The sequence below is a fragment of the Myotis yumanensis genome, unplaced genomic scaffold (genome assembly GCF_028538775.1).
Source record: "Myotis yumanensis isolate MYYU_CA2020_CCGP unplaced genomic scaffold, mMyoYum1.0.hap1 SCAF_2, whole genome shotgun sequence".
Classification (NCBI taxonomy): Eukaryota; Metazoa; Chordata; class Mammalia; order Chiroptera; family Vespertilionidae; genus Myotis; species Myotis yumanensis.
The window spans coordinates 26,730,236-26,744,948 of record NW_027223753.1 but is presented as its reverse complement, the minus strand read 5'-3'; the positions used below and the strand labels follow the sequence as shown (position 1 = coordinate 26,744,948).

The window sequence follows — 14,713 nt, the reverse complement described above, 5'->3', positions numbered from 1 at the left end:
GTGTTTGCCTGGCCAGAGTGACTCAGTGGTTGAGCAGTGACCCATGAACCAAGAGGTCACCAGTTTGACCATGCCCAGGTTTCGGGCTCGATCCACTGCAGGGGGTGTGTAGGAGGCAGCTGATCAATGTTTCTATCTCTTTATCCCTCTCTCTCTCTCTAAAAAAAAAAAAAAAATCAATAAAAACATATTAAAAAAAGTATTAGTGTTTTATTTCTTTGTAAAAAACTTGAGTAGTTTGAACAATGCTCGCCTTCTTGTTGTGTAACTTACAGTATGAAAATGGCACCTTTTCTCTGTCTTGATAAATTGTTATACTCCTCTCAAAGTTTATATCAGCTTCGAACATTTTAACATTTTACCATTTGAGCTTTCAGTGTCATAAAATATCACTGAGGCCTTTTAACGTGGCAGTTTTTTGCCAGTCACACTAAGTCTGGGACATAATCCTTTTTGTCCAAGCCACTTTCCTCATTTATACCAGTAAGGTCACCTTCACTAAGTTCCTCTGGCTGCAGATCTAAATCTGTCTAATGGTAGCAGGGGCAGCATTCCCAGGGCCAGCTACTTCTTCTATAACTCCTCGTATGTCAGATTTGAGCTTCACTCCCGTGTTATCATTTTTCATTTCTTTGCCACACTTTTGTCTTTGTTGGCCAATTCCTTTTCAATCATCCATTTAAAAAAAATGTTAAGTGGATATACATCCATTTTTTAAAAATGTCAGGAGGCAACACAATGCATACTTAGAATAATTGATAACAGATGTGCAATGACCAATCACTCACATACTTTGGAAAAAGGGAGGTGATTGGTCACTGATGACAATGAGAATCTGTTATTTGCAAGTGACCTGTGGACTAAAGAGCTAGGAAGGAAAGTTTGTACTTTATGTGATTACTCATATAATATACTATGGTAACTGAAATTTGAACCATGTTTTTAAGGTACTGGTGTTATTTAACAACTGTATAACTGAAATTTGTGTATATCAGAACTGTGCAAAGAATGGACAACCAATAGCACAGCCATTACAGAGAACAGATCACCGGAGGGGTGGCCCAGAGGTTCCATCCCCATTTGAGGCAAGTGTGGGAAGCAACCGATCAATGGTTCTCTCTCTCTCTCTCTCTCTCTCTCTCTTTTAAATCAGTAAAAGTATATCCTCCGGTGAAGATTAAAATTTAAAAAAATACCCACACCCACACACCCAGAACAAAGATCTGTATATAAGAACAGGAAGAGATCTCCAAAAGATGTTAAATCCAAAAATAATATATTAGAATATGTATATAGAGTGTGTTCATTCATTCAACAAATATTTATGGAGTACCTACTCTGTGACTGGCATTTTCTAGGCACCAGTGACATAGCAATGAAGAATACAGGGTGTGGCAAAAGTAGGTTTACAATTGTAAAACAAATAAATATAATAATTAATAAATAATAATATAAAAATAAACTTTCATGTACTCACAATTATAAACCTACTTTTGCCCACACCTGTATATATAAGGTCTCTGTCTCCTTAAAACTTAAAATTCTTGTCAGGGCGATAAAAAGAAAACAAACAAACAAGATTACTGCAATAGTGGTAAGTGCCTTTATATAGAAAATTAAATAGCCCAGCCAGTGTGGTTCAGTGGTTGAGCACTGACCTATGAACTGGGAGATCGTGGCTGGATTCTGGTCAGGGCACATGCCAAGGTTGTGGGCTCAATCCCCAGAGGGGGGAGTGCAAGAGGCAGCCAATCAGTGATTTTCTCTCATCACTGATGTTTCTATCTCCCTCTCTTTCTTCCTGAAATCAATAAAAATACATTTTAAAAAAAGGGACCTTAAAAGAATTTGGCTGCTTTAGAAAAGGGACATAAAATGAGCTGAATTAAAGCCCAAGGTACCTATATATGTAGAAGAGACCCATCATTTCAAAAAGGAACCAGGAAAGAGGGAATAGACTTGGAAATTTCTAAGGAAAAGTCAGGAAGCAGTGTCTCAACATCCTTACAGGCGGGCAATCTCAAGTTTAAGGCTTTGCCTTCAACTGGAGTTCCTGGAAGAGTGGGTAGACAAACCAAGCAGCTCAATGGAGACTGTAAGAGATACACACTCTGTCTTTGTCTGAAGTATCTGCTAAGTTATGTGGCACAGAGTACCTGCTTAGTGTGGGTTCAACAAAACACATGCTTTCCCATTCATTGCTGAGTTGTTCCTGAGAAGCAGCTGCCTAACCAGAGACTACATTACTCAGTTCCCTTGTGTCTGAGATTAAATGAGTGGTTCACCTACAAAATGTGCAAAGGACAGGTATCATTTCAGAGCCACGGAAGCTAAGAAAAGGATGTACATACCTCATATTCTGGTCCAAAGCCAGCATAGCCACAAAATCGTCCAGAAAGTCTCCAGAGATAAGGGATTCCTCCAAAGAGAAGAATAAGCTATAAAACAAAGCATACCTTGCTCACATTTGAGCAGTACTAGCAACCATCATGGTATAGAGAAAAAATGACCTGTCTTATTTAGGATAAAATACGCATTTAGATGAATATAAACCAATTGAGATACTAAATTTAGACTGTAAAAAGGTATTTGCCTGTATATTTTATATGGGTGAATTGTGTAATATGTGAATTATCTATATTAATAAAAGTATAATATGCTAATTAGACTGGACGTCCTTCCGGACGTTTTTCTGGACGTGGCTGCGAGGGAGGGATCCAGGCAGCCACTGGGGCTGCGAGGGAGGGATCCAGGCAGCCACTGGGGCTGCGAGGGAGGGATCCAGGCAGCCGCCATGGCTGCAAAGGTCTACTCTTGCACGAATTTCCTGCATTGGGTCTCTAGTATCTCAATAAAGCTGTTTAAAGAAAAAGAAGCCCTAGCTGGTTTGGCTCAGTGGATAGAGTGTTGGCCTGCGGACTGAAGGGTCCCAGGTTCGATTCTGGTCAAGGGCACATGCCTAGGTTGCGGGCTCAATCCCCAGTATGGGGCATGCAGGAGGCAGCTGATCAATGATTCTCTCTCTTATCGCTCATGTTTCTATCTCTCTCTCCCTCTCCTTTCCTCTCTGAAATCAATAAAAATATATTTTAAAAAAAACAAAAACTTTTGCCAAGACCGTAACAAAGGCTTTCTGAATCAGGAAACAAGCTTAGAATGGCTAAGCAATTGTACAAAATCCCACTGCTACTGAGTGACAGAAATGGATTGAACCAGGTTTTATGACTCCATAACTGGCTTTTCCTAAAAAACAAACAAAAAACAAAACAAAAAACCACACACACACACACACACACACACACACACAAAACCCCACCTCAGCCAGGACAAAGTATTAGTAGTGGTATAAGTGGAGAGTCCTGTCCACTTATCAAATTGGGACAGAATGGAATCTCTGTACCTTCTCCCGGTAAGAAGGTGAATCCTGAGGTAGGAGTCAGGGTTTCATAGGAGGCCCCTTTCTCAGCACACCCTTTGTCTTGGGCAAATAAAGTGAACACAGATATTCACTAAATCACTTGGACATTAGAGTGAGGAAGCTCTTAAAATCTGAGAATACATGCTGAAGAAACACGATTTTCCACAACAGATACAAGTTTGTGAAACTCATTTGGTCAAGAGGCATCAATTTAGTGTTTCTTCCTGTGGAGTCTCAGGAGTACAATGATCGATCACACTTTTTGTTTAGAAGCACAATATCTCACCAGTTCCTTGTGCTTTGAGGGTTTGAGGCACAGTAATATATAGTTTATGGGTATCCTCCCAATCTACTTTGCATTTTTATCTATGAATCCATAAATAATATCATGGTTTATACATGCTTTTTAAGAATGTATATAAATGACATCATACGATACAACCTGCCTTTTAGACTCTACATTTTTTTTAGATCCATCCTTGGTGAGTTTTAACTTTATTCAGTATTGTCAGCTGTTCTCTAAAGTATTTATACCAAATTATGCTCCCATCAGCATTACCTGAGTGCTCCTGTTTCCCCACAATCTCACTCACAGTTGATCCCATCCATCTTTTTGGTTTTTACAAGTGTACTGGGTTGGTTTAATACCAGGGATCTCAAATATGATCTCTGAACAGTAGCATCACCTGGGAATATGCTAGAAATGCAAATTCTCAGGCTCTACCCCAGAACTACTGAATCAGAAACTGGAAATGGGGCCCAGCAGTCTCCAGATAAATCTGATGTACACCCAAATTTGAAAAACACCGTTTTAATAAATGGCTTTTAAAGGCTCCCTTAGCTCTATGTCCAGCTATTTCCACTTTACAATAACTAACTCAATCATAGGTGTAAACCCTATTTTCCCAAAAGACATGCTTTGGCATTAATGCATGGTATATGTTCCACTTGTTGAATTAATCGACTTGGGATGGCATTTCTTTCATCCTGTTTTCAATACTAATAAACAATACAGAATTAAGGATTTATAATGCCTTTGGTGAAGGGCTGAAACACTTTTAATGAAAAGTCCAGCTTTTCAGTAAGTACCAAGGGTAGCTTTAACATGAACTTTGAGTCCATCTATGAATGCATTTGGGTACTGCTGTTGCAACCTTGTTTAGTATACTCTGTGGAATGAAAAACAAAGTACAGTGAACAGTAAACTTTCTCTATACTGATACTCTTCCTGAGCATGCTCCTGGGATATCCTATAAAAAGAACTAATGATCTCAGCAATAATAAGTCCAGTGCTTTTATAATGATTTCACTGAAGTTTTGAAAAGCAGGCAGGGCAAGAGCACAGTCATCTCTGTTTTATAAACCAGGCAACTGAAACTCAGAGAGGTTGAAGTAATTTGCCTAAAGAAACCCAATGACTAATTGCTGTGTGAAGCACTGTACTAAGTGCTTCATTTACATGATCTTACTTAGTCCTTGCCATAAACCACATGCGACATGGTTTAATATCTATCTACTTCTCATCTTAAAGAGGAGGAAAATGAGGCTCAAAGAGGCTAAACTACTCACCCCAAAACACGCAGAAATTAAAGAAGCAACAATTTGAACTTTTCTACTCTGCCCTACGCTACTCCTCAGCCATTCCATTCTTGAGGGCTCCTTACTGACATCTATGAGATGTGAGGAGTGTCTCAGAGAGGCTGGACATTTCCTCGCTGGGGGCTGTCACCTATGTGTGAACAGTGGCACCTGTGGGTACACAAGGCCTCTGCTTATGTTCCCTCAGGTAAAAAATACCAAGGCAAGAAAAAGAGTCTAAGCTAACTTTGTACTAAAGCATATAAGCCTATTGATTTTAATCAACACAAAACAGGAATTAATGAACTTGTTTTCAAACAGAACAGGATTTTAAAGTAACACAAAATGCTCCCTATCTCATGGCAAATGTAGCTGCTAATTCCCCAAGGAGAAATAGCACATTCATGTTGCAGTCCCTAGAGTTTTAAGAATGGTTTCTTCAATGTAATTTTAAAGACTCAGAAGAGCAGCGTTTGAAACCCATTCTCCCATTTACTAGTGTTACTAGCAAGCCATTTAATTTCTCTGAGCCTTCACATTCTCAGCCATAAAAAGTGAATAATGCCTATACTTTCTACCACAGAGACTGTTGTAAACATCAAACAAAACAATAAATATGAAAACAATATACTAAATGAAAAATCACTACCCATACAACTATTTTTAAAAAAATATATTTTATTGATTTTTTTACAGAGAGGAAGGCAGAGGGATTGATTTTTTTACAGAGAGGAAGTGGAACATATACCATGCATTAATGCCAACGTTAGAAACATTGATGAGAGAGAAACATCAATCAGCTGCCTCCTGCACGCCCCACACTGGGGATCCAGCCTGCAACCAAGGTACATGCCCTTGACCAGAATCGAACCCGGGACTCTTCAGTCCGCAGGCCGACACCATATCCACTGAGCCAAACCAGTCAGGGCTACCCATACAACTATTAGAATGACTATTACTGTTCCCACCTTTTGCCCATCAGTACTGCTTCTAGCTTGAGCCACAGATTACAGAGCTCTCATTCTGTTTGTACTCTCCATACCTCTATCATCTCCTAGCAAACTGAACCACTCCCATGTCACCAACGGTAACAATCAAGCTACTACTCAGCACCACAAACCCCTTCCCCTCTGACAGCTGTCAGTCTGTTCTTTATGAGTATCTACGAGTCTGTTTCTATTTTGTTTGTTTGTTTATTTTGTTCATTAGATTCCACATATAAGTGAAATCATAACAGTTACATTTCTGCCTCTTTTGCTTCACACCTAGTCTATCAATAACAAAGATCAGAAAAAAAATTATCGGATTTGTAGATGTATTTATATTACAAAAATATAAAAAGGAAAACAAACATTACAAAGCATTAAACAGCCCAGCCAGCATGGCTCAGTGGTTGAGCGTCGACCTATGAACCAGGGGGTCACTGGGTTCGATTCCCGGTCAGGGCACATGCCCAGGTTGTGGGCTTGATCCCAGGAGGCAGTCGATCAATGATCCACTCTCATTGATTTCTCCCTCTGTCTCTCTCTCCCTCCCTTCTTCTCTTAAATCAATAAAAAAATATATTTTAAAAAGTATTAAGCCGAAACCGGTTTGGCTCAGGGGATAGAGCGTCGGCCTGCAGACTGAAAGGTCCCAGGTTCGATTCCGGTCAAGGGCATGTACCTGGGTTGCGGGCACAGCCCCAGTAGGAGATGTGCAGGAGGCGGCTGATCGATGTTTCTCTCTCATCGATGTTTCTAACTCTCTATCCCTTTCCCTTCCTCTCTGTAAAAAATCAATAAAATATATTTTTTTAAAAAATAAATAAATAAAAAATAAAAAGTATTAAACAATTTGATAGTCTCTTCAAGAAGTAAATTACTCATATAAGCATAACCAATGGACATAAGACACTGGGGGGTAGGGGAGGCCAGGGGATTGTCAAGGGCGGGGAAAAAAAGGAGACATATGTAATACTCTTTGTAATACTTTAAGCAATAAAACAATTTAAAAAAAAAAAGTAAATTACTCACAGTGCCTTCAATCTCTGAATAGAGTCCTGACCAGAAGCTGAAGGTACTTTTATCCAGCTGATACAGTCGAGATTTCTCAAACGTTTCTGAATCTATGATCTGTCCTAATTCCATTGGTACATGAGTTGTTGTTTTATATATCCGTCTCTGAAATATTTTGAAAAAAAAAAAACACTTTAATGAAACAGTCAAACCAACTCATTATTTATTACACTAGTCATTTATGATCAAACATTGAATGGTTTATAATGTTAATTTGTCACGTAAGCCTGTTGAATTTGCTTTATACATACACAATTAATGTATTTGATCAAGCACATTGTCTACTAAAACAACTGTGCAGAAAAGTAAAAGAACGAGAGAATCTGAGGCTAGCTGACTATGTAAGATTAAAATCAGGGTTGTTATCATACTTCAGCTTGCATATGTAAACCAAAACTGTAACTTCACAAATGATACCATTCATTTCAGGTATAACATATATCCTATAGTACAGAAAACAAATTCATGGGAAGGACAAGGAACCAAATATGCTAACCATGAGTATTAACAGATACTGTGGCTAGTAATTAAATTTGGTCCAAGCAGCCAAATTAAGGGAAATTTGAGGAATAACAGATACAAACATATCAGGTCTTCAAGAAAGACAAATTTTCTCGTTAAACCAGATGCTAAAAGATACCTTAAGCCCATGGGACATAATATAAGGAACAGATACTGAACAATATAATGGACAGTATCTTCTACAGTGGTTTTATGACAAATGGCTTCTCTATTTATTGTTATGCATTTTACCAAACCCTCATTAAAAGGCACTACATGAAAGCATAACTGAGTAAAGAAGACACTATAGAAAAGTAGTTACTGAAATAGGCTTATTATTAAAGTAAGACAGAGAGATGTTCAAAACCCATCCCCAATTTGGATACTACATATTGTGTGCTTCCTTTCTGCAAAGTATCTTCTCTAGGCGAACAAGACTCTAAACCAGCCGTGGGCAAACTACGGCCCACGGGCCGGATCCGGCCCGTTTGAAATGAATAAAACTAAAAAAAAAAAAAGACCGTACCCTTTTATGTAATGATGTTTACTTTGAATTTATATTAGTTCACACAAACACTCCATCCATGCTTTTGTTCCGGCCCTCCGGTCCAGTTTAAGAACCCATTGTGGCCCTCTAGTCAAAAAGTTTGCCCACCGCTGCTCTAAACTAATGAAGCTATCCAAAGAGCTATTAGGTCAGAGAAACTAATGCTATTCATATTAATGCCTCTTTGAATATTCTGGATTGAAAGAAGAGATCAAGATGTAATCCAAACACTGACAGATATAGAAAAATTAAATTTTCCAATTTAAAGATTCATGCAGAATGTCAAATGAGAGAAGAAATTTGCAGAGGAAAAAGTCTGTAATGCTCAAGAAAAAAAAGGTTTTCATAGCCATCCTGGCTGACACAATTCAGCAACAACACAGAAGAATGTAGGTAAAGCAAACCAGCAGTGAGAGATGGCAATAAAGCAGTCAACTAAACTTAAAATCTATCCCATTTAAAAGTTCAGATCTCTAGTCCATCAACCTGTTATGATCATCGCCCGGGAACTGCTAAGGAACTTTCATGTCTACTTTACTGTTTTAATTGCTTAAACAAAAATAATAAAGAAGCTTTTGATAAAAACAAGAAAGATTGTTCTTCGGGCAAAAAAATAAAAACTTTATTTTTTAAGGAAATAGAGTTCGGGGCCCTCGGAAGGATTTATTTTCAGAAAATGGTTTCCTGATTCTATGGTTGAGCAGGATTGTACAAAAGTCATGAGGAAGTCGTGAATCTAAAATGTTAGGATCTTCCCTTTGAAGGCTTATGGATCGCTGCCATAGATCACAAAGATCAGCCCCCCCGGGGAGCTTAAGGAAGCCGTGGGGCAGGTGTAAGGCTGCTTTCCCTTCCAGGCCCTAACCCGCCCGAGTCCCTCCATCACGTTGCGGAAAACGTGCCCAAGGCCCCGGGTCCTCTCAAGGCCAATTCCACCATCGGGCCAAATGAGGAGGCTCAGTAGGGACTCCAGAGGGTCGAGGCTGGGTGCTGGGGCCGCAGCCTCATTTAGGGACTTGGGGTGAGACCATGGCTGGCCTAGAGCTGGCCGGGCGTCGGCATTAGCTGCGCTCTGTAGGCTCACCTGCCGCTGTGCTAGGAAGGTCTCCCACAGATACACGGTCCAGGAGAAGAGCAGCACGGCCCCAAAGATACGCTTCTCGGCCGGCATCTCCCACATGGGGTCCAGCGACGCCCACATCCCCATGGCCACCGGGTTCCGCCGGCTCCTGAAGCGTGCAACAGTGCCACACCAACACCGTCCCCTCACAGCGTCCCGTCAGTGTTACAGCTATTTCCGTCCCTTCCGAGCGCCCCGGCTCCGACAGCCACCCCCATCCCACGCCCTGCGCGCAGCCGGCAGTGTTACACAGATAGTCTTCCCCGTGCCCACGCCTCTTTGGACCGCCTCGTGTCAGCCGGAAAAGGACCGTTCCGCTTCCTCCCTTCCGACTCGAGGAGAACTGAAACCCTGACGCCGCGTTCCGGCCTCCGCCAACTCCAGCTCCGGCCGGCGACCTGGTCACGCTGAGATGCACACCAACATGCAGCTCCTTGCGGAGGGCCGGCCGAGGCTTCCGGCTTCCCTCTGGCGCTGCTTTCTAGCTTCCAGATCCGCAGTTGCATCTGTCTCTTCGCTTCGGGGCTTGCCCTGCTGGGCCGCGACCTGAGCCGTCTTTCCCCGCCAGGACCAGCCCACTGGTAGGGGGCCGAGCGGGCACTGAGGCAGAGGGGACCGCCGCTCCCGCCCCGAAGTAGCTGGGAAGAACCAGGCAGGAGCGGACGTCTCAGGCTCTAGAGGCCATTCCTCTAACTAATGCTATTCGGATTGTGGTATGTTCATCCCGGGATACCTTCAGACTAAAGGGACAGTCAACAGAGAGGCTAGGCGTTGTGAGCGCCGTGTTTCGGCCTGTGTCGGGGTGTTCTGAATTCAGGCGTGTTAGAGAATGGGCCGTAGTGATGAGATTTTCATTCCAAATCTCGCCTCTTCCACCTCAGGCGAGTCCAAGGCGGCATTTTCCCTGAGAGAGAGAGAGAGTGCTCTGGAGCAAAGTGGAAGGGCCTACCGTGATGTAGGGACAAACTCCGATCAAAGCACAGTGCCATGTCTGTCTTGGAATTCAGGAGTGAAATGTGGTCACGGGGACGCCTGTTAACACATTGGTTTGACTTGACAAGTGAAATATTTCCTGACCGAAGATAAATCTGACTTGGTTACTTGGATTGACAGAGTGGCGTTGCTACTGTGCATAATTATTATTTACAATGAATTGAGCTAAATCTGCAACTAAAATATATTTACAGTGAAATTGTAGTGCTAATGATGTGTGGAAATTAACACTATCTTGAATTTCCCAACTTTTCCGAAATGCTTCTAAATGAGAGTAATTACAGAATTAAATGTCACTCGAGAAAGTGATGGTCTCTAATGACAGGATAACAAATTGTTTTGCAAGTCAAAATGTTTTCAGTTCTTTGCTTTCAACAAAATTAGTGGTGGACCTAATTGAACTGTCAGCTAATGAAGGGACATTATTTAATTTGTGGTATATAACTGAGAAGGAAGTTAAAGAATTGATTGACATGCCTATTAGAAAACTAGCATTCCTATTTGTGGAGTAATATTTCTCAGCACTATATCTACAAAAACAAAAAAATGAATCTATTAGTAATAAGTAGTCATTCAGACACATGAATTAATTGGTGAGGAAGCCCCATCCATCTCACTGAGAAATACTTTTCCAGTAGTGTTTTACATTGTATGTTTATGTATTATTAAATGTAATCGTATCATTTTGCACAGATTTTTAATCATTAATTGTAATGATCATTATAATGATTAGTCAATTCAAAGAATTCTAATACATAGACCCATACAATTACAGGAACATTAAAAAAATTCTACTCCTAATAGGTACATATTTTTATCTCAAACAAGGATCAATTAAAGGTTTTACTAACAAAAAGTTACATTCGGATAACATTTAATGGGGAAGTGGAATACAAATGTAAGTTAGAAATGATAAAAGAAAATGTAGAAATGACAAATATTAAAGAGCTTATTTGTGTAATTTTAAATGGATGATAGTGGTTATTCAGTTGTTATGTGGATTCTGCTGGATACATTATAAAAAGTAATTTTACAATTTTATCTTAAATTGTCATTATTTATAATTTGCCAGAATTTACATGCATTACAACTACTTTTGTTTTTTAATCGGGGATATTTTCCATTGATTTTTAGAGAGAGAAGAGAGAGGAAAGACAGAAATATCACTGTGAGAGAAACACATTGATTGGTTGCCTCCTGCATGAGGCCCGACCAGGGCCTAGGCCTGATAGGAGCCTGCAACTGAGATACTTGCCCTTGACAGGGACCCTTCGATCCACAGGCCCGCGCTCTATCCACTGAGCCAAACCAGCTAGGGCTCCATTGCAACTATTTAAATGAATGATGGAAACTTTTAGATATTAACTTAAAATATGAGGGGATAAACACTTTTTCAAAATTCTCCCTTGGTCTGTCATTGCTATGCCCTCTTCAGTCTTCTTGTCTTCATCTGTCTAGGTCCAGCCAGCCTGCTGCAGTTGGTCCAAAATCTCACAGAAGCTCCAAACTTTGGGGCTAAAGAGTGCACATTTAGTTAGGCTGCTTGAGTCCTGGTCATAGCTGTACCATATGTTAGCAAGTTGCTTAACCTCTCTATCAGTTTCCAATCAGTAAAATTAGAATAATAGTATTTGCTTCCTCATATTGTGAGGACCAAATAAGAAAAATCATGTAAATATCTTAGCAATGTGCCTGGCTTGCCCAATAAAGATTAGCTACCATCTCCCCATACTTGTGAAAATTATATCATAGTGTTGAATCCTTGTATGTGCCCGGACCGGGACCAAACCTGCAACCTTGACACATTGGGATGATGCTTTAACCAACTGAGTGTGCCAAGGCGCTGCCAAACTGAATTCACCTGAGAGTTCCCCTAAAGTCAAGTTCTGAAATTACCTGTCCAGCCAGCCAAACCGAGAGCTCCTAAAACACTCGGGACAGATTCCCAAGAATTATCACTCTGCTCAGCACAGAGGAAGTATCAGCAAAAGGTGGATAAAGTTAAACAGTCTCCTTTATGTCCACCCCCGCCCTTGCCCACTTCTGAGTAATTAATGCAGGGAAACTCCTGGGCCAAATAGTTCGTTTATACCCAAGACCAGCACAAGGGCCGGCCTACCTCTACCGGACGGTCCACAGCATCGCCCTCCAATGGCACATTCTTGCTGTTTATTATATTCAACCCAACCTCCTTGGTATGGGCTGAAGGCCCTATCCATGACCACTCTCCCTTCTTTTCCCAATCCCTAGATTCGGGTCTCCAGCCTGCTGAGCGGGCACCACAGTCCCAGAGACATTTTAAACCACCACCCTTCCCAATATTACCCCAACACACAAGAAAAAGTTGGGCCCTACTGATAGAGAGCCAGGCCTTGTAGGGTAATTTCAATACAGTTCTCTACCTTTATTGGCACACCACTGCACACAAGGGAAACGGTGCTTGTCTGGAAAAGATTGGAGTCCATCAGATTTCAGATGTGGAAGTAAACCCTGATGTGGGCAAGGGACTCTGGCAGTCGGAGCAGCTGCAGTAGGGCTCAGAGGAGCAATCCCTTTTCGTGGCAGGTTTTTGAGAAATTATCATCCCCTCCAGGTTCTTCACTTTGCTTTCCACCATCTGAAGTTGTTTCAAAATTTTCTCTTGCAGACCCAAGGACAGGAGGATACTTTTGTCTTGAATTGGGAGATGAATCCCTTCTGGGTTGACCAGCAAAGCCTCCAAAAACTCTGAGCCCTTCTTGTAAAGTCTGTAGAGTGTGATTACAAACAACAACAGACTCTAAAATAAAACAACAGAAGTTGAACGTTACTTGTTTATTCACGTGAAATGCCAGTTTACTATAGATGCAGAATAAAACAAAAACTGAGTGGTAACAATAACCCCTCATTCCTTTTCCAAGCCTCGTTTAACAAAACATCTTTGCCCCTATTTCATCTTTTGATTTTCACCACAAAATATAGTAGTAGGCAGGTCAGGGATTATTATTTGCATTTACTTAATAAAGATTATAATAATAGATACCCTTTGCCGAAAGTTTGCCACATGCAGGGCTCTTTGCTAGGAGTTCCCTTGCCTGTGCATGACCTAATTATGTAAAAAACAAAAAACAAACAAAAACACACAACTGAATAGCCATTTTGTTACCTTCCATTTTGGACCCTGTCATTGTCCAAGGTCATATACTTGGAAATGGTAGAGCCAGTACTGGAATCCAGGAATTCAGACTTACATGTATATTCAGGACACAGTGGTCTAAAAAACTGGATTTCCTGGTCATGGCAAAAACTTTTAATGTACCAAGACAGATTCCTGCCAGAATAAAAAACAAACAAACAATCTTTTTTCCTTATCATACCAGCACTACTTGCTTATTGGATATTTATGTGCTAAGCTTTATATATACAGTAGTAACTCCTTCAATCCTCACAACAACCCTGAGGAAGGCACTGTTAGCAAACCCATCTTACAGTTAAGGAAATGGGCTTAGAGGCTAAGTGATTGCTCTTGGTCACACAGCAAGTGGTGGAACCAAAATTTAAGCCCCAGCAGTCGACTTCAGCGCCAGTGCTATTTACCATTCTGTTACACTACCGCTTTTTCTTGGCTGAGTTTGTGGAGGGCTGTAAATTTGTCTTTCTGATTTAACTAAGCAGTAACCATACAAGAGCAGAACTCAGAACTACAGATAGAGTTTGGTTTTTTGCCTTGTATTATCTGATTATAATGTGTGTATGTGAATATGTATATACATACACATCCATATTGGGATTTAAGTCAGCTTATGTTAAATGAGATTTTGGAAAAGAATTGAATTTGAATCCTAAAAGTTGGGTTCAAATCTCAGCTTTTCCGGTCTCTGTCATCGTGGGTAGGTGATAACCAAATTTCCTCACCTATAAAATTGAGATGATAATCCCTGCCCTGCCTACCATGCAGGGTTTGAAAGATTAAGAGAATGCATATGACCATGGTTCCTCAACAGTAGTGACATGCTGTAAAATGATTTGGTAATAATTTCTTTTAGCATTTGCCAAGTAAACCACTCTTTAAGACAGTCTTTTTTAAAACCTATCTCCTTTCATTTCCACTGAACCTCAGTTCACCTCATTTTTGTTTTCCATATGAAAATAACTTCATGTCATGAAATTGTTGGGACTCTCAAAGCATTCTGACTATATTGTAAATATAGGTATTATCTTAGATGATTACACAGAAATATGTAAAATCCTAAATGTTTCTCATAATCCCAGCCAATTATACTCCTCTTACCAAAAAGAGCCACTGTATACTTATGGAACCCTATCTTGTTAAAACAAGGAAATAATGAAAACACCATGATGACTAAATGACTGACTATTCATGCCTCATCAGTTACAAAGCAATGGCACAGTAAGAACCCAAGATCCTAGTCATACTCGCGGTGCCTATTCTAGAAAAGGTACCCCGAATGGCGCCTGGCACATAGTAGATACTCAAAGATGAATCAGTGATCAAATAA

At 40.6% G+C, this 14,713-nt stretch overlaps 2 protein-coding genes across 4 annotated transcripts in view; both read right to left on the bottom strand.

Annotated features, from left to right (window-relative positions):
- ZMPSTE24 (zinc metallopeptidase STE24) overlaps positions 1–9,441 on the bottom strand; it is a 46,727-nt gene extending 37,286 nt beyond the window's left edge. The window contains exons 1-3 of one of the 2 annotated variants that reach the window (XM_070404822.1): positions 9,186–9,441; positions 7,012–7,158; positions 2,352–2,438 (exon numbers count right to left, since the gene is read on the bottom strand). In XM_070404822.1, the coding sequence (XP_070260923.1) occupies positions 2,352–2,438; positions 7,012–7,158; positions 9,186–9,308 (357 nt within the window). In that variant the 5' untranslated portion in view covers positions 9,309–9,441. The remainder of the gene's footprint in view (positions 1–2,351; positions 2,439–7,011; positions 7,159–9,185) is intronic. The other variant, XM_070404821.1, reaches the window with a different exon arrangement.
- Positions 9,442–11,132: 1,691 nt separating this feature from the next.
- The window catches only part of RLF (RLF zinc finger), a 77,783-nt gene continuing 74,202 nt past the window's right edge, over positions 11,133–14,713 (bottom strand). Inside the window, exon 2 of one of the 2 annotated variants that reach the window (XM_070404816.1) lies at positions 11,133–12,993. In XM_070404816.1, coding sequence (XP_070260917.1) covers positions 12,679–12,993 — 315 coding nt within the window. In that variant the 3' untranslated portion in view covers positions 11,133–12,678. The remainder of the gene's footprint in view (positions 12,994–14,713) is intronic. The other variant, XR_011470228.1, reaches the window with a different exon arrangement.